Below are 20,232 nucleotides of genomic sequence, written 5' to 3'. Positions count from 1 at the left end.
GCACCATAAGCTGAGAGCTGCACAATTCAAGCAGTACTAAGACAGCTCACATTCATCTTCATTTCAATGCACTTTTAACAACAGCATTTTGTATGTCATCAGCAAAGTGATTTCTAATCATCATTAATGAGAAATATATCTTCATTTTTTTTTCATTCACTCATTTTGTTCCGTATATCCCATCAAGAGGAAGAACTTCCAGTGATATGTAACTAATTAACATTAACACATAATGTAGGCTCACCCAGCGTATGCAGTTGGTGCAAGCTCTCAGGTTTCCAGTCGGATAGTGAAGATGATGAGTGTGTGCTGCTGTATTTTAACACTGCCCCCAGCTGGAACCCCGAGTTTTTCACTAATCACTATATACATTAACATAGGATGAACAAATCACAGAGTTAATCTGTGTATTGTAAAACAATAAACTAACACTATATTGCATAATGTTATTCTTGCTAATGCCCACTAAAGGTATTTGAGTAAATTAGTAAGAAAGCTGCTATTCTGAAACGAGATGCTGCCTCCTTAATTTTTTTGCTTAGCTTCTGTTCCTCTACTATTATGTCACTGGAATAAAATGGTATTTTTCAAAGTAAATACTTTTTACACCCATAAATAAAGTTATATTTGTTTGTTGTTATTTGTTGTGGTCTTCAGTCCTGAGACTGGTTTGATGCAGCTCTCCATGCTACTCTATCCCGTGCAAGCTCCTTCATCTCCCAGTACCTACTGCAACCTACATCCTTCTGAATCTGCTTAGTGTATTCATCTCTTGGTCTCCCTCTACGATTTTTACCCTCCACGGTGCCCTCCAATGCTAAATTTGTGATCCCTTGATGCCTCAAAACGTGTCCTACCAACCGATCCCTTCTTCTAGTCAAGTTGTGCCACAAACTTTTCTCCCCAATTCTATTCAATACCTCCTCATTAGTTACGTGATCTACCCACCTTATCTTCAGCATTCTTCTGTAGCACCACATTTCGAAAGCTTCTATTCTCTTCTTGTCCAAACTAGTTATCGTCCATGTTTCACTTCCATACATGGCTACACTTTCAGAAACGACTTCCGGACGCTTAAATCTATACTCGATGTTAACAAATTTCTCTTCTTCAGAAACGCTTTCCTTCCCATTGCCAGTCTACATTTTATATCCTCTCTACTTCGACCATCATCAGTTATTTTGCTCCCTAAATAGCAAAACTCCTTTACTATTTTAAGTGTCTCATTTCCTAATCTAATTCCCTCAGCATCACCTGAATTAGTTTGACTACATTCCATTATCCTCGTTTTGCTTTTGTTGATGTTCATCTTATATCCTCCTTTCAAGACACTGTCCATTCCGTTCAACTGCTCTTCCAAGTCCTTTGCTGTCTCTGACAGAATTACAATGTCATCGGCGAACCTCAAAGTTTTTACTTTTTCTCCATGAATTTTAATACCTACTCCGAATTTGCTTGCTCAATATACAGATTGAACAACATCGGGGAGAGGCTACAACCCTGTCTTACTCCCTTCCCAACCACTGCTTCCCTTTCATGTCCCTCCACTCTTATAACTGCCATCTGGTTTCTGTACAAATTGTAAATAGCCTTTCGCTCCCTGTATTTTACCCCTGCCAACTTCATAATTTGAAAGAGAGTATTCCAGTTAACATTGTCAAAAGCTTTCTCTAAGTCTACAAATGCTAGAAACGTAGGTTTGCCTTTTCTTAATCTTTCTTCTAAGATAAGTCTTAAGGTTAGTATTGCCTCACGTGTTCCAACATTTCTACGGAATCCAAACTGATCTTCCCCGAGGTCCACTTCTACCAGTTTTTCCATTCGTCTGTAAAGAATTCGCGTTAGTATTTTGCAGCTGTGACTTATTAAACTGATAATTCGGTAATTTTCACATCTGTCAACACCTGCTTTCTTTGGGATTGGAATTATTATATTCTTCTTGAAGTCTGAGGGTATTTCGCCTGTCTCATACATCTTCCTCACCAGATGGTAGAGTTTTGACATGAATGGCTCTCCCAAGGCCATCAGTAGTTCTAATGGAATGTTGTCTACACCCGGGGCCTTGTTTCGACTCAGGTCTTTCAGTGCTCTGTCAAACTCTTCACGCAGTATCTTATCTCCCATTTCGTCTTCATCTACATCCTCTTCCATTTCCATAATATTGTCCTCAAGTACGTCACCCTTGTATAGACCCTCTACACACTCCTTCCACCTTTCTGCCTTCCCTTCTTTGCGTAGAACTGGGTTGCCATCTGAGCTCTTGATATTCATACAAGTGGTTCTCTTCTCTCCAAAGGTCTCTTTAATTTTCCTGTAGGCAGTATCTATCTTACCCCTAGTGAGACAAGCCTCTACATCCTTACATTTCTCCTCTAGCCATCCCTGCTTAGCCATTTTGCACTTCCTGTCGATATCATTTTCGAGACGTTTGTATTCCTTTTTGCCTGCCTCATTTACTGCATTTTTATATTTTCTCCATATCAATTAAATTCAATATTTCTTCTGTTACCCAAGGATTTCTATTAGCCCTCGTCTTTTTACCTACTTGATCGTTTGCTGCCTTCACTACTTCATCCCTCAGAGCTGCCCATTCTTCTTCTACTGTATTTCTTTCCCCCATTCCTGTCAATTGTTCCCTTATGCTCTCCCTGAAACTCTCTACAACCTCTGGTTCTTTCAGTTTATCCAGGTCCCATCTCCTTAAATTCCCACCTTTTTGCAGTTTCTTCAGTTTCAATCTGCAGTTCATAACCAATAGACTGTGGTCAGAATCCACATCTGCCCCTGGAAATGTCTTACAATTTAAAACCTGGTTCCTAAATCTCTGTCTTACCATTATATAATCTATCTGATACCTTTTAGTATCTCCAGGATTCTTCCAGGTATACAACCTTCTTTTATGATTCTTGAACCAAGTGTTAGCTATGATTAAGTTATGCTCTGTGCAAAATTCTACAATGCGGCTTCCTCTTTCATTCCTTCCCCCCAATCCATATTCACCTACCATGTTTCCTTCTCTCCCTTTTCCTACTGACGAATTCCGTCACCCATGACTATTAAATTTTCGTCTCCCTTCACTACCTGAATAATTTCTTTTATCTCATCATACATTTCATCTATTTCTTCATCATCTGCAGAGCTAGTTGGCATATAAACTGGTACTACTGTAGTAGACATGGGCTTTGTGTCTATCTTGGCCACAATAATGCGTTCACTATGCTGTTTGTAGTAGCTGACCCGCACTCCTATTTTTTTATTCATTATTAAACCTACTCCTGCATTACCCCTATTTGATTTTGTATTTATAACCCTGTAATCACCTGACCAAAAGTCTTGTTCCTCCTGCCACCGAACTTCACTAATTCCCACTATATCTAACTTTAACCCATCCATTTCCTTTTTTAAATTTTCTAACCTATCTGCCCGATTAAGGGATCTGACATTCCACACTCCGATCCGTAGAACGCCAGTTTTCTTTCTCCTGATAACGACGTCCTCTTGAGTAGTCCCCGCCCGGAGATCCGAATGGGGGACTATTTTATCTACGGAATATTTTACCCAAGAGGACGCCATCATCATTTAACCATACAGTAAAGCTGCATGCCCTCGGGGAAAAATTACGGCTGTAGTTTCCCCTTGCTTTCAGCCATTCGCAGTACCAGAACAGCAAGGCCGTTTTGGTTATTGTTACAAGGCCAGATCAGTCAAATCATCCAGACTGTTGCCCCTGCAACTACTGAAAAGGCTGCTGCCCCTCTTCAGGAACCACATGTTTGTCTGGCCTCTCAACAGATACCCCTCCGTTGTGGTTGCACCTACGGTACAGCCATCTGTATCACTGAGGCACGCAAGCCTCCCCACCAATGGCAAGGTCCATGGTTCATGGGGGGGAAAGTTATATTTACAATACATTATTACTTGTCATAGAGCTTTATTACAAACATTGCTACTTTCTATGTAGCCCATTACAGAACTTTTAAACCCTTGAATATTTTAATAATTTGTAAAAAGAGTGGCTAATGAGGTACGTTTTTAATTTTTATTTTGGTTTGGTATGAATTCCTAATTCCTTGCTTTATGTTAGATGGGAGTTCATTTATATGAGGTCTGTTTAAACAATTATGGGACATTGCATCCCTGCACACACCTGTTTAATGTGTAACTGCCAGATGTTTCATTGCTATATGTCTGTTACTTATTGTTCAGTGCTGTGTTGAGTATAGTGTCATGTCACACAGTTTTCGAATTTTGAAATGGCACAGTTAGAGGAGCATCATGCCTGCACTAAATTTTGCTTGAAACTCAAGAAAACCTTTAAAGACACACACCAAATGATGCAGGAAGCCTGCGGTATTGAGTGCTTCAGCCGTTCTCTGTGTTACGAATGGTTCACATGGTTTAACAATGGCTGGACAGATGTCAAAGATGAACCTCGTTCAGGAGACACTCATGTCAAGAATGTCAATGAAACTGTGTGCACCAATTGAAGACTGACTGTACGAGAGATTGCAAAAGAATGTAACATTTCAATTGGATCATGTCATGCAATCCTAACACATCACCTTGGAATGCATCATGTTGCTGCCTAGTTTATCCCATGATTCACAAGTCAAGCCCAGAAAGACTGTCACCTAGCAATCTGTGAAGAGCCTTTGAGTCATGCAAATGAAATGTCCTTAAAGAGAATCATAACTGGTGATGAGACATGGAGCTATCATAATGATGTTGAGACCAAGGTTCAATCTTCACAATGGGTCAGGAAGGGTTCTCCAAGACCAAAAAAAACTTGTCAGGTCAGATAAAACGTCACAGCCATGCTGATAGTTTTCTTTAACTTTGAAGGAGTAGTTCACCATGAATTCATGCAACAGGGACAAACTCTTAATCGATGGTACTATCGGGACATGTGACACCTGCGAGAAATATGGTGAAACAATTCATGGCTCTTGCATCCTGATAACGCGTCCGCATGTTCATCCCTTTTGGTGCATGACAATTGCACAAAAAATAAAATCACTGTGCTGCTCCATACTCCATACTCGCCAGATATGGCCCCTGCAGACTTTTTTTTTTATTTGCAAAGTTGAAAACCCCATTTAAAGGACGAATATATGCAACAACAGATGAGATAAAAGAAAATTCACAGATGGTGCTGTGCACCAACCAACAAAAGGTGCACTGAGACTGCTTCAGGAAGTGGAAACGGCATTGGGAGCAGTGTATCAATTGTGGAGGAGAGTATTTTGAAGGAGACCTTGCACAATAAGTAAAATGTAAGTGTAAAAAAATTTTGTGGACTAAGTTCTGGAGGTCTTTGAAGAGATCTCGTATTTTACAACCAGAGTGTGTAACTCCATTCTTAACCCTGGACAAGGCGAAGTCTATGTGAAAATTATTTTTGTGTCTTGTATTATGATTATGTACATCACAGTTAAGTTACAATTAATTTTTATCCTCAGCAACAAAAACCATTAAGGAATAAGTTACTAGGAAATATCCTAAGTTCCGTAAAAAGGTTCTGCGTGATGTATAGTTATCTACTTTATGCAATATTCTCACTGCTTTCTTCTAACACTTTATTTACATAAGCCGCAGTGTCCCATAAGATACCAGGTTGCTACAATTAAAGTGCAACTGCTCACAGAGAGCCAGTGTGGATTGTAATTATCTTACGGCAGCAAAACTTTGCAGTTATTCTGATATGTTAATGTATTAGTTCCAATTTTGGCTCCAAGATGCAAATCTGGCACTATGAATGCAAGAGAGATGTATATAAATGTTTTGATGTGTAATGGAATAGGAATGGCACACAAGCGGAAAAAGTCAAATGTGCGGGAAAGATATTATGTTGATTTTATTATTAACCACCACTTACACTATTTGTGAAATATGACAACTGTGACCTTGACAAGATGCTGCACCTGTAAAACAATGTGTTGAACAGTTACTTACAGAAGTTCCAGTGGAATCTGAGCAATGTGTGAACTTCTCCCTGAGAAATGTGTTCTTTTAGATATACCTAGAGCCAAAAGTCATATGGATTTAAATCAGGTGATCTTGCAGGCTTATCTGGAAAACCTCTGGAGATAACACGTTTCTGGAAGGTTGCATGAAGCACATCTTTCACTGCACAGGCAACATCTAAACAGTGGTTTACACACAGCTGCACTCTTCTAAGTCAGGAATCACATGCTGTACGAGGAGGTCTGGATAACGTGCTGAGACCACAGTTACCTTACAGCCCTCTGGGTGTATTCTCTTCAAAGACGAATGGACTGAGAATAAAGCTACTTGTGAATCCACACCACCCAGTCACTTAAGTCAAGTGCAATGTTATAACAGTACCTCATACTCTGTGCATATAATGCACTCTGTACCATAAAACGTTACTTGTCACTCCACAGAATACTGCCTGACCACATGCCATCAACTTCAACCCATGCCAGAAACCAAAAAGCAGATTCAGAATCTTGCTTCAGATCATGAGGTTTCAGTTGCTACACTGTCTGACTCTTGTATGGGTGCCAGTGTAAAATAGATTGCAAAACATTCCATGCTGTTGACCGTGGGATGGAAAATTCTTGCAACATTGTATGAGCACCAGCACTACCAGGGACATCCATTGCATGGTCAGTTACAGTAACAGGAACCTCGTCAATAACGTCCACTGGGACATGATGCCTTCCTCTTCCAAGTGTAACACCAAGCTCGCTCATTCTCCTGAATTTCATTGTCAATTTCTTTAAACCATTTAATGACATTGGACCTCTCCTCAGACCTTTCTGTCTGTGATACTCTCCCAATGCAGTACTGTAATTGCTGCCATTCACATAAAACAGTTTCACTAACAATGCATGGTCTCTCGTCTCGAGAGCCATACTTTTCACTCACTTTATGGCTTGTCAAATGACAGCGCGGGTATGGTACCATCATACAAACCATGTACACTGCCAGATTTGCACCTGGTGGCCACAACTGAAACTAATTTGTTTTCTAGGGCTAATTGGTTCCGTATTAAAGCATTAGCTTATCTACCAGGTTTCACCACCATAAATAATAAAAGTTCACACTAAATCTCGGTGAGGAGCTGCACATCAATTATAACCTCCCGGTAGCTCCCTAAGACATGCAAAATAAGCCAACAACCTTGTCTCTACGTCATCACAATGAGAATTTATTTAGTTTATCTATGCGTTGGCTCCATTTTACGTTGTACCACTGAACCCAAAGGAATTTCATCTGTGCATTTCATTCATTTTATGAACATTCAAGTCCATTTCTCGTGCTAGGAGGTCGTTATAGATAGTATAAAACTGCATAATAAGAGTCTTTGTGAGATTCAGACTTAAACTGTCAGGTGTGAACCACTTGTAGGCCTGTTCATCTAGCATCTTCGCTGTGTCTGCTAGGGTTCTGTTTAGACTCTTGATTAGCATGTTTGTGTCATCAGCAAATGTTGCAGTTTCTCTCCTTTATAGTAATTGGAAGGTAATTTATGTCAGTTAGAAACAAGAGTGGGCCAAGTACCAATGCTTATGGTTCTCCACAAGTTACATTCACCCATTCTGAGGTTACTTTCATGCCTGAGATACAATCTGTTAATCTGTTAATGAGACCCTCTGCTTTCTGTTATGGAAGTAAGATTCCATCCATTCAACAGGAATGCCATTACTGCCATAACACTTTAGTTTGCAAAGTTGACTTTTGTGATCCACATCATCGAGAACTTTGGCAAGGTCACAGTAATACCAGCAGGATAATTTTGCTCGTTTACCTTTGCAAGCACATCATCTGTGAGTCTTGTAATGTTTCCTGTGTGGAGAACTCTAATGAAATTCAAACTTAGACTCGATTAACAAGCTCTGCTATGTTAAATGAGACTGTATTACCATAGGCCACTTTCCCACACACTTTTGAAAAGAGTAGTAGGAGAGAGAAAGGTTGGAGATGACAAAGACTATGTGTGCGTGTGTGGGTTGTGTGTGTGTGTGTGTGTGTGTGTGTGTGTGTGTGTGTGTGTGTGTGTGTGTTTTCATACATCTAAAGCATTAGGTCCAATAGCTTCACAATGGTTGAGAGCACTTAAGACGAAAGCTCATATGCTTTAACCCTCTATTGCATGTTGTTGCCATTTGGCAACAAACCATAAATTTACGTATAATGTTAAGGAAACCACTTGCATTTGCATGATGTTGCCATATGGCAACACATACAATGTGGTTGCATCGAGCTAAACTGAGTTTAATGTTTTTATGTTGCTGTATGGCAACAAACCTAAAATGCTGACTAAATCAAAATTTCTATGTTCAGCATGTTACACAGTATACTGTATGTCAGCCACCCCCCCCCCCCCCCTTCCCCAATACTTTTTCACTGAAATTGCTTTCCTAAAATAAAGTCATGCAATAAGGGTTATAGCACTTGATGCAGCTGGATGCTCAAGAGAATTTAATCAGTCTAAAAGTCTTTTTTCAATGTGTTTGTCTGTTGTTCAGCATTTCCTCTATGTGATGAGCAGAACTCTGTTCTATCTCATATTGTTACTATTCCATCCTGGATGTTCCACTGTTTGATTTTTTTCCAACTATGTGGAAAGTTTATAGTACTCACAGTGTTGTAATTTTTCTAATTAGGAAAACTGTATGGCTATTTACAGATTGTTACACCTCATTTATCATTTATTTGTGCATTAAATAATATATGATGATATTCTTACTAGTAAACATATTCAGAACAACTTAAATTACCTGACAGGGAAATGACATGGCTGAAGAACCAAGTTTTGAAATAAGCTGCTGAGAAGATCTCCATTGCAATATCACACAGTCTCAAGTAGCACATGCGGTGATAAGAGTTTTTGTTCTTCATCAAATCTGAAAATAATTCACAGTTACAGCAAGATTAGATTTCACCTACAAACAGTATCAGTTTCAGCAACCCTAACTTATCAATTTCCAACTTAGGAAAAATTGGAGATCAACCAAAAACACAGTACTCACAAACTTTTAAAAATAATTTATCACTGAAGTACGGGAAAAAGGTACAAACAAGACATAAATTGTAAGAAGATATTAAAGCAACACCAGGAATAATTCACAGCTACATTCAAAAGTAACAGTACTGTTATAACTACTTATAACTGAGTCTTCTTGACATAAAACTGTTATACTTATCCAATTATTTCTCATTCTTCCTGACTAGTGAATATCTTCTTCGTACTGATTCCCTCTGCACTGATGTTATATTTTTCTGTTTGGTGTGACTACTGACATTTGATAAGAGTGTAATAAGGAAACTGCTTAATGTTAATAAGACTGACATTTCTTAAATTCCATATTGCCATTACTATAAATATTATTATTATTATTTTTATTATTATTACATTGTTCATGTACCATTCAAATTATACTGCTTACTCACTGAAGAAGCCAGGTCAAATGCAAGAGAGTAGTAGTAGTAGTAGTAGTAGTAGTAGTAGCTTTATTCATCCGCAGATCCCTTTTTACAAGGATATAGGACGTGTCATAATATTTACAAATTTAGAACAATTTAAAATAAGCTAATTCAACACACATACATTTACAGACTTCTAGATAGAGACAATCATTAGATTTACTGCTGGTATGCAGTACTTTTTTTTATAAATAACTTATTAAATAATGTAATGCCACACTGTCACTCATATCTCACTGTCAAGTCACTGCAAGCACTATACACACATTGTTTCATAACACAGGGTTTGAAGGCCCTAATCTTGTAGGTGAACCCAACTGTTCATATTTCAAACAATCAGTAAATCTATAACATTTCATAATATTTTTTACCCTGTAGTAGGGTGTATTCACACATACATTTTATTTTACATTTACGAATCACTAGAATAACCCCCCCCCCACCCCGCCCCCCCCCCCCCCCCCCCCCCCCCGCCCCTCTCTCTCTTTTTTTTCTTGTGCTTCATAAACAGGCCTCACTTTAACAGTTACCTTGCTGAAACACTCACAGAAGTATGTCACATTAAGCTTCATGTATTCTTCTCTTTGATGTGCTTTTCCAAACAGTAAAAAATGCAACATCTATATCTTTATTTTGCAAGTCACCTCTGCTGTGGGGCAGAGGGTGCTTTGTATACCAGTGTCATTCCCACCATGTCCTGCTCCAGTCGTTAACCACGACTGAAAAGAACGATTACTGGTAAGCCTCTGAGTGGGCTTTAATCACTCTTATTTTATACTCATCGTCTTTTCTTGAGATATAAATAGAAATAAGCAACGTATTGTTTAACACTTCTAGGAATATGTGCCTTTGGAATGTTAACACCTTGATGCACAGCTCTTCTCTTGCAGCACCTGTCACAAGAGCCGAATGAGCAGCTGTGTGATGCATTTACATTTACTAAATGAACCTACACCAAAACACAATGATCTTCTTTGTAACTTTAGTGTTTCCTCCATATAACATATCTGGAAAGGGTCCTAGACTCAAGAGCAATATTCAAGTATCAGTCCAATGCGGGTTTTGTGCGCCACATCCTTCCTGTCGATTCTTCCAATGGATCTCAGTCTGACATCTGCCTTCCCTACCTATGTTCAGGTTTATTTGGTCATTCCCCTTTAAATCACTCCATATGTGTGTTCTTGTTGTGGTCTTCAGTTTGAAGACTCGTTCAATGCAGCTCTCCATATTAGTTCATCCTGTGCAGGCCTTTTTATCTCTGCATAATTATTGCAAATGACATCCATTTCAATTTGCATACTGTACTTAAGTCTTGGTCTCCCTCTACAATTTTTAGTCCCCACCACTTCCTTCCATTACCAAATTGTTGAGCGATCATTAACATATACTGGAAACAGTAATGGTTCTGTAAAATTCCCTTGGGGGGATTTGGGGGGGGGGGGGGGGGGGGGGGGGGGTACTCCCGAAGTTACTTTTAAATCTGAAGATTTCCCTCTGTTAAGAATGACATTTTCAGTTCTATCTTCCACAAACTTTTCAGTCCAACTACAAAAGTGATATGGTATCCTGTACGCTTGCATCTCATTTATTACACAACAGTGCAGAACTGTAGTGAATGCCTTCCTGAAGCAAAGGAATACTAAATCAACCCACGAGCCAACATCAACTGTGTTCTGGGTCTCATAGATGAACAGAGCAAGCTGAGTTTCACACAACTGTCATTTGTGGAAGCAATGTTGATTTCTACAGGCGAGATTTGAAGTCTTCTCACAGATCATAATACACGAGTATAAAACATTTTCAGAAATTATACAATAGAACGATATCAGCAATATATGCCTATGGTTGTGGGCATCTGTTCAACAACTCTTATTGAAACTGGGAATGATCTGCACATTTTTCCAATCTTCAGAAACACTTTGCTTCTACTGTGACCTAGGGCAGAGTGCTGTTACAAGAGGAGTAAGTTCATCTGCATAGTCTATGAAGGATTTTAAATATTTCCATCAGTCCAGTCCGTTTCCTCTGATGAGTGATTTTAATTGACTTTTTTTTATCTCATGGTCACTTACTTCAGTATCTGTCATTCTGACATCCATTTGACAATTGCAAGGAAGAACATCAGTATGATCTTCATTAGTGAAACAATGGGTTCTACACAGGTATCTTGAATACTACTGTGAATCCCATGCTGTTGTCTGTGTCTTGAATAATATCCATTTATAAATCTCATGGTGTTGATGACATCTTATATAATGTCATTTGGGACTATCTTCTCAATACAAAGTTGTATTTTTAAGGCTTTTGTTTTATGTACATACAAAGTTCCTGTGGATCATGTATGTTTTTTTTTCTTTTTTTCCTTTCATCCTCCTCCATTTTTCCCTCAGCATCCTGTTTAATTGATCTTGATCTATCTGTGGTACTCTATTTCTTGAAATTCCTAATAATGAAGAGATTTTTTTATCCTCTAACAGATAGAGATTCAGGTGCCTTTTAAACGTGTGGGCAGGTACACATTAATCCAGCTAGTCCCATTTGTGCACTTCATATGCAGGCGCTCCGCTTGTGTCACAAGTACTTTTTTTCCTTTCATTTTGAACAAGCTTTTACTTAAAACTGAAACAAAACCATGCATTCTCGAAGCCACTTAACATACTGTAGATCTTTCAGATTAGCTGACTATTCCATCTTCCTGCTTAATTTCAACAATTATGAAACAGATATACAGCCACTCACTGCAAAGATGATACGCTGAGTTGCAGACAGGCTCAATGGAAGATACTGTAACACATTGAAGTACTTCAGAAAAGAAAGGAAAACACACATACGTTCACATAAGCAGGCACACCTCATACACACATGACCACTATCTCCAGCCACTCTAGCCAGATCGCAACTGTTGCATTGAATTAAAGCAGCAATTGGGAGTGGGGAAGGGATAGCTGGGTATGGATGTGGGGGAAGGAAGGGGGGGGGGAGAAGAGCACTGTCTGGCAGAGTGAACAGGGGCTAGGAGGTGGCAGGACGAGGCTGCCTGGTGCAGCATCGGTAGGCTGTGGTGCAGAGGGGAGGGGAGATGGGAAACAGAAAAGGAAATGAGCAGAGGGGGAAAAGACTGGTGGGCGACTCACAGAGAGCAGTGGACAATGAGGGTGAGGGGACATGATTTGGGAGGACATGAAATGACAGCTGGGATGAAAACTGTTGGGTGGAGGCTGTGGGGATATTAGGTTATCATAGGTTGTGGCTGGGATAATTTCAGGAGTAGAGAATGTGTTGTAAGGATAACTTTCATCTGTGCACTTCATAAAAGATGGTAGTGGAGGGGAGGATAGAGATGGCCTGGGCTGTGAAACAGCCTCTGGAATCAAGCATGTTATGTTCGGCTTCGTGTAATGCCAGGGGGTGTTCCACTGGTATGGTTCAGATTCACTGATGATATCTTCATCGTCTGGACTCAGGGCAGGCAACCTATCCTCATTCATTCACAACCTCAACACCTTCTCTTCCATCTTCTTCATCTGGTCCTTCTCAACCCGACATCAACTCTCCTGGACATCAACCTCCTCCTCTCTGAAGGCACCATCCATACCTCTCTCCACATTCAACCCACTAAACACCAGGAGTACCTGCATTGGACAGCTACCAACAATTCCACATCAAAAAATCCTTCCAATACAGCCTGGCCACCCATGAATAGCATATCTACAGTGACAAGAACTCCTTTGCCCAGTATGCTGAAGGTCTCACGAACACCTTCACAGACAGGCACTACCTCCAGACCTACTCCACAAACAGATTTCCCATGCCAAATCCCCACACACTGCCAATCCTCTCTCCATCTCACCATCCGAAGAGCCAGCTACAAAGGAGCACCCCCTTTATCACCCAGTATCACACTGGACTGGAACAATTAAACAACATCCTTCCTCAGCACTTTGATTATCTATCATGTGCCCTGAAATGAGGGGCATCCTACTCAAAATCCTTACCACCCCTCCTAAAGTAATGATCTGTCACCCACCCAATCTTTACAACGTCTTAGGCCATCCCTATCCCACTCCCAACCCCGGAACTCACCACAGGGAAATCACCACATACCAGCTCTGCTGCAAATATTGCATAGCTTTTTATATTGGTGTGATTATCAACCAGCTGTCCACAAGGATGAATGGGCGCCACCAAACTGTGGGCAAGAGCTACTTGGACCCCACTGTGACAACATGCAGCTGAACATAACATTCTTGATTTTAATGGTTGCTTCAGGACCCAAGCCAACTGGATCGTCCTCTCCACCACCAGCTTTTCTCAACACTCAGGTGGGAGTTATTCTTACAACACATTCTCCATTCCCAAAATTATTCTGGCCTCCTACCTCCACCCCTCTGTCCTACCATCTCCTCCCAATTCATGTCTTCTCACCCTCAAAGTGCACCACTCCCTGCCAGGGCTCCCACCAATCTTTTACCCGCTGACCCTCTCTTTTCTGAAGTTTTGTCCTGCTGCCTTTAGTCCCAGCTCTCCCCGCCAGGTAGCGCCCTTCTCTTCCCCTCACCTGAACCCTGTTATCCCTCCCTCCTTCCCCCACTTCATTTTAATGATTTCTTCTACCAGATTCCACAGTTGTTTGAAATTATTCAGTAATACTTCATGTTAAAAATTAAGTCTTAGTAGTCATTTTCATAATTTTCAGGTTTCCATGCTCATAGCTTGTCATATGACATTTTCAACATCTCTGCTACATGGATTCCTTATACAGCTGTTCATTACTGTTCGTTTATGTTACAGCCATACCATATCATATGCCACATCACAGCAATGAGTATAATAAGCATTTTTAATACTGTTGATAAGTCAATGATATTGATACAGGATGTCCCTGAACGAATAGTCAATATTGAAGAATATGACAGGAACAATCGTTTGAAGAAGAAAACTTCTTTTGTACATGTGCCCTATCCTGAATGGTTTCTGAGATAGAAAACATTTAATGAATACTGTTATTTATTTTCTGTATTATTCAATACACTGTCAGGTTTACACATGTACAACAGTTAGTACACATTAAAACAAGCATTTTACAAAGCATCAACTGAAAAATAGATACTTTTAACTCTTTCATCTGTAAGCATTACTATATGCATCACATTACAGCTGTTGCACAGTTCATGATAAATGTTTAAATATCCAACTGTCAACTTTAATGCATTTCTGCACTCTTTGGAAAACATGTCTTGCTTGTCTGAGTGCCTCTGCACATTACCAATTGAGGACATATCCACATAAAGTTTTTTGCTCCAAATGAGTATTCCTGTCATATCCCTGAATACTGACTATTCCTCCTGGGAGGGTAGGTCAGCAAAATTTGTAACAGGTGGCCCTAGCCTAAAAATCATCAACATAATAGTGATTATTGTTGAGCAAATGATGTATTAAATTGTATGAATTATTTAGTATATAATACTGCTCATAAAATTTCTATAATTGCTGAAAACATAATGAAATAAACATAATATACTTTTGCTTGCACCAGAAGCCCAGAACTGTTATCAGTTTGTGTGTTAAAAGTAACAAAATGGTCATCAGATCAGATTCACAGAGTGATTAAGTACTTATTAATACAATACAAAACAACAAAGTACATCAAGTGAGAATCTATTAAGCAATTTTAGTACAAAGACAACTTGTATGAACAATTTTTAAGGCTTTTTAATACTGGAGCATGTAATATCAGTATAATTTTGTGAGAAACCAATTAAAAGAGGACACATCTACAGATTACAATAGAGCTGACTAGCTAAGTTAGGCACATAAAGTAGTTTATGGCAGAAAACCAATAATATGATTCTTAATGTTACTTATTTTCATTATTGCAACATCTTTCACTATAATATAGAAAGCACAAATATAATTATGTGCTTACTTTCAACAAGTCTGTTACGGATGTCATCTCTGTGTTCTGGTCTCTCATTAAATCTCAGAAGTTTCAAAATAGCTCTAGAGAGGGCACATCGACTTGGTAGTTGCCTCTGTGAACACATTTTACAATATATAACACACAATATTATTATCAAAGTGCACAAGGTACTTATCGTCACTGAAGAAACAACACCATATAAATGACTGTAGGTTTGGTGTGTAAATTCAAAAGTTCATGCAGACACTGAACATTTTTAACTCTGTACTTCTTCATGCTGGAAAGCAGTTTCTGATTCAAGGCTTCAGTTGATGGAAGCAGACAGTGTTTCACAATATTATCTTTTCACCATGAAAGGTATTGCTGCTCACTTGAAAAAAAGAGTATGAAGGTGGGTATTTGTTACAGAGAGTGATTGACAACATCAGCCACTGCACCAATCATCAATACTCCATTGATCTTTCTCTATTTCTTTAGTTTTTTTGTGTTGCAATCTCCCTATAGATGACAGTATTGTCTTTTAACAGCTTCACAAAATAACCGACACTGCAGTTACATGGAATTTACATCTCTCTTTCTTTTCTTCTATTCAAGAATATCTCTTCTAAGCAGTAACATCAGCTGTGCTGGGTCAAGAACACCAAATGAACATAATTCCAGAAATCAGAAAAGTCAGTTACGTGGTATTGTTTCTTCAGTTATATTAATCACCATAAAACATAAATATTGTACATCAATATAAAAAATTATGCTTTGTTTCGTCCATTTATCAAAAACACTTTTCTTCAGTATACCATCACAATACTTTACAATGTCAAGTTTCTAATACTTGTCATCTTTATAATGTTACTTTATTGTGGAAATTACAATTAATGTTCACAGCCAAAGAAGGAAATGCACAAACTGTTACATTCTATTTGACACCAATGAAATTTCACAGTCAGAAAGTCTTCACATAAACTAAGGAGGGTCAGCTTGGCCACATCATAAATGCTGAAGAAAATGGATATTAACACATGATATTCATTGGACTGTTGCCTGTAAACACGTGCCACTTCAGTGCTCCTGGAAGACAGCTGTGACGGTGACATGGCACTGTTGTTGTTCCCACGTAGTGATTTGCGAAGATGGAAAAAAAAATTTTTTCAAGATTCGAGCAGTGATTAAGTACTTCGTAAAGAAATGTATGTAAGTAAAGGACATTCATGCGGATTTCCACTGCTCCTTCATATTCAACTGTTGCCAAGTGGACAAATGAATTTAAATTTGGTCAGGAGAGCTTAGATAATGATCCATGCAGTGGTCAGCCAAGATGTGTCACTACTCCAGAAATCATTGCAAAAATGCACAAAATGATCATGGAGATTCACAAATTGCAAGTGCATGAAATTGCTCACGCTTGCCAGATGTCATCTGAAAGTGTATATCACACTTTAACTGAAGAATTGAAAACGAAAAAATTATCTGCAAGATGTGTGCCGCGACTCGTGACGCTGGATCAAAAACGCATGAGAATGGACATATCGGAACAATGTTTGGCCCGTTTTAGGAGAAACGAACAAGATTTTTTGCGCCGGTGTGTGACCATAGATGAAACTTTGGTGCACTACTATTGTGTGTGTGTGTGTGTGTGTGTGTGTGTGTGTGTGTGTGTGTGTGTGTGTGTGTGTGTGTGTGGTTTGAGGTTTTCGGGCGCTAAACAGCATGGTCATCAGCGCCCAAACGCATAGAAACAGGAACACATGCGGTGAAGGGACGAAGACGGACAGCGAACAAGGAGAACGGCTAAAAGACACAGACCTGACGCAGTTCCAAATCCTCACATACAGAGGCGAAACAAGAGGAGAAGAAACGCACTAAAAAAGGAAAGGAAACACAAGGAAAAGAGAACAGAAATCGAAGTGAAACAAGTAGGTAATCGTGACTGGTGGATCTCTCACCTAAAACCTGAGTGAGTCAGTCACCCAGCAGCACATTAAAATCCTCTCCCTAAAATCTGAGGCAACAAATTGGACAGGACACAAAACCATAAGACCTTAACCACAGTCATTGCATCGTCTTTCAAAATAGAGGGCAAATGCGGTGGCAAGGAAACCACCGCCCTCTGGTCAGAGAATAAAAGACAGTCAAGTAAAATGTGGTGGACAGTAATCTGGATGCCACAAGCACTGGAGATTGGGGGGTCGTCCCGGTGGAGTAAAAAACCATGCATTAAGGGACTGTGCCCGATGCGGAGGCGAGTGAGGAGAACCTCATCCCGCCTGCATGACTGGCAGGATGTACGCCATGGCCACGTGGTGGCCTTGACCAGACACAGCTTATTTTCACCGACTGCCAGCCACTCCTCTTCCCATTGACGCATAATACGAAAACGCAAAAGGAAGGTAACAGCATGGAGGGGGACGGCACATTCAACAATGTGAGGGAGGGAATATGCATCTTTGGCAGCCACATCCACCAGTTCGTTTCCCCTAATACCCATGTGCCCCGGCACCAAGCAGAAAGAAACCTCCTTTCCCTGCCGTTGCAGGTGGAGTAGGGCATCATGGATGTTAAGTGTTGCATGGTCTGAAGGGCACTCAGGGAGTCAGAACAGATGAGAAATTTAAGACTGGGAACACATCTCATCTGCTCCAATGCCTGCAAGATCCCAAACAATTCGGCATCAAAGATGGTAAATGCCGCAGGAAGCCGTAACTTGACAACTCGATCAGGGGAAACTGTGGTGTCACCGTCAGACATCACACTTGCTAGGTGGTAGCTTTAAATCGGCCGCGGTCCATTAGTACATGTTGGACCCGCGTGTCGCCACTGTCAGTGATCGCAGACCGAGCGCCACCACACGGCAGGTCTCGAGAGACTTACTAGCATTCGCCCAGTTGTACGGACGACTTAGCTAGCGATGCAACACTGACGAAGCCTCGTTTATTTGCAGATAAGATAGTTAGAATAGCCTTCAGCTAAGTCAATGGCTACGACCTAGCAAGGCGCCATAGCAATTGATAGTTATCGTATGAAGCATGTCTCATCAAGAACGATGTATACAAATGATGGATTAAAGTTAAGTATTCCAGCAGCTACGTACTTTTCTTTATAGCATTCATTACGTATCCTGTTTCAGACCTCACGCCATCCTGCGTGAGTTCAAGTGCGTGCCTTTCGGTTACCGGTCACTGTGGACTGGCTGTCTTGACAGTCCACAACAAAAACAACAGCACAACCACCAGAGTCCCCCTGTTTAGAGTCATCCGTAAATACTGGTACATGGTCAGGAAGCTGGTTTAAAATATCGTAAAATAAGGAGGTAAAAACAAACACAGGAGTGCAGCTCCTCCGGTACTCTGACAAGTCTAAAAGGATGCTGGGCCTCTGGAGCAACCAGGGAGGCAGGCAGGTAAAACCCTGGAGTTGGGGTGCCACACGCTCCACACCAAGGGACTCAAGCAAATGCTTGGCAAGAATCCCAAATGGTCTCGTTGCCCTGGGACGACTGAAAAAAGAGATGTTCATAGGGGGTCGCGCAACGGTAGGGTATGCAGGGGAGGTAGGACAGGCAAGGAATTGACACACCCGTCGCACCATGAGAAGTTTCCACCAGATGGAGAGCAGCGGTTCCCCTGCCTCAGCACATAGGCTGGGGATGGGACTGATAAGGAAGGCACCAGTGGCCAGACTGATACCCTCATGGTGTACTGTGTCAAGAATCTTCAGATACAAAGGCCTCACTGACCCATACACGGTGCATCCATAGTCAAGACGCGACCGGACAAAAACCCTATAAAACTGCAGCAGACATGCCCGATCTGCTCCCCAGGACCGATGGCTCAGACACTTCAAAATATTCAGTGCCTTCAGGGCCCACACCTTGAGGGCATTAAGGTGCGGCAACTTGGAATCAAAAGTGAGGCCCAGGAACCTCACAGTGTTGCTAAAAGGAAAAATGGTGTCCCTCAGACGCAATTCAGGGGAGGTAAAAAGACGTCTAGAATGATTAAAATGAACACACCCACACATTTGTGTGCAGAAAAGGTAAAACCCATCTTCGCAGTCCATGCCTCTAATTGCTTTATCGTAAGCTGCAACTGCTGACTAGCAGTGACAAGACTGGAGGAAGAACAGAAAACAGCTAAATCGTCCACAAACAAAAAGCACTGGGCAGGACTCCGGATAGTGGACGTGATACTGTTAATGGCGACGGTAAAGAGGGTGACACTTAAAACGTTTCCCTGAGGAACACCATTCTCCTGCACATACAAATCAGATAGCACATTACCAACCCGATATCGAAAGAGGCGGTGGGAAAGAAAGGACCGAATGAAGATGGGGAGATGGCCACAAAAGCCCCACTGATGGAGTTGATTGAGGATAAGGCAGCGCCAAGTAGTGTCATATGCCTTATTAATGTCAAAGAATACACCTAGACAATGCTGGTTACATAGGAAGGCCTGCTGTATGGCCGCCTCAAGCAGGGTCAAGTTGTCTATAGTTGAACGACATCTCTGAAAGCCACACTGAGAGTGGCTAAGGAGCTGCCTGGTCTCGAGCAGCCAAACCAGGCGACGGTTGACCATGCGTTGCAACGTCTTCCCCACACAGCTCGTCAAAGCAATACTCCGATAATACTGGGATGCGTTCGGTCCTTCTCCGGTTTGAGGAGGGGAATCAAAATCGCCTCCCTCCACGAATCAGGGAACGTGCTGGATAATCATATCATATTAAAACAATTCAGGAGAACATCCTTGTAGAGCAGCAACAAGTGCTGCAGCATGCTGTACCGGATTTGATCATGACCGGGCGCAGTATCATGAGCCACAGACAGCGCCGAATCCAGTTCCCACATTGTGAAGGGGCAGTTGTAG

At 40.8% G+C, this 20,232-nt stretch overlaps 1 protein-coding gene across 2 annotated transcripts in view; it reads right to left on the bottom strand.

Annotated features, from left to right (window-relative positions):
* Positions 1–20,232, bottom strand: part of LOC126416169 (uncharacterized) — a 288,059-nt gene that overhangs the window by 122,111 nt on the left and 145,716 nt on the right. For both annotated transcript variants that reach the window (XM_050083741.1, XM_050083740.1), the window contains exons 11-12: positions 15,380–15,485; positions 8,748–8,873 (exon numbers count right to left, since the gene is read on the bottom strand). In XM_050083741.1, coding sequence (XP_049939698.1) covers positions 8,748–8,873; positions 15,380–15,485 — 232 coding nt within the window. The remainder of the gene's footprint in view (positions 1–8,747; positions 8,874–15,379; positions 15,486–20,232) is intronic.

The sequence above is a fragment of the Schistocerca serialis genome, chromosome 8, assembly GCF_023864345.2.
Source record: "Schistocerca serialis cubense isolate TAMUIC-IGC-003099 chromosome 8, iqSchSeri2.2, whole genome shotgun sequence".
In the NCBI taxonomy this organism is placed as follows: domain Eukaryota; kingdom Metazoa; phylum Arthropoda; class Insecta; order Orthoptera; family Acrididae; genus Schistocerca; species Schistocerca serialis.
The sequence above is the reverse complement of the archived record's forward strand: the minus strand, read 5'-3'. Positions and strand labels throughout refer to the sequence as shown.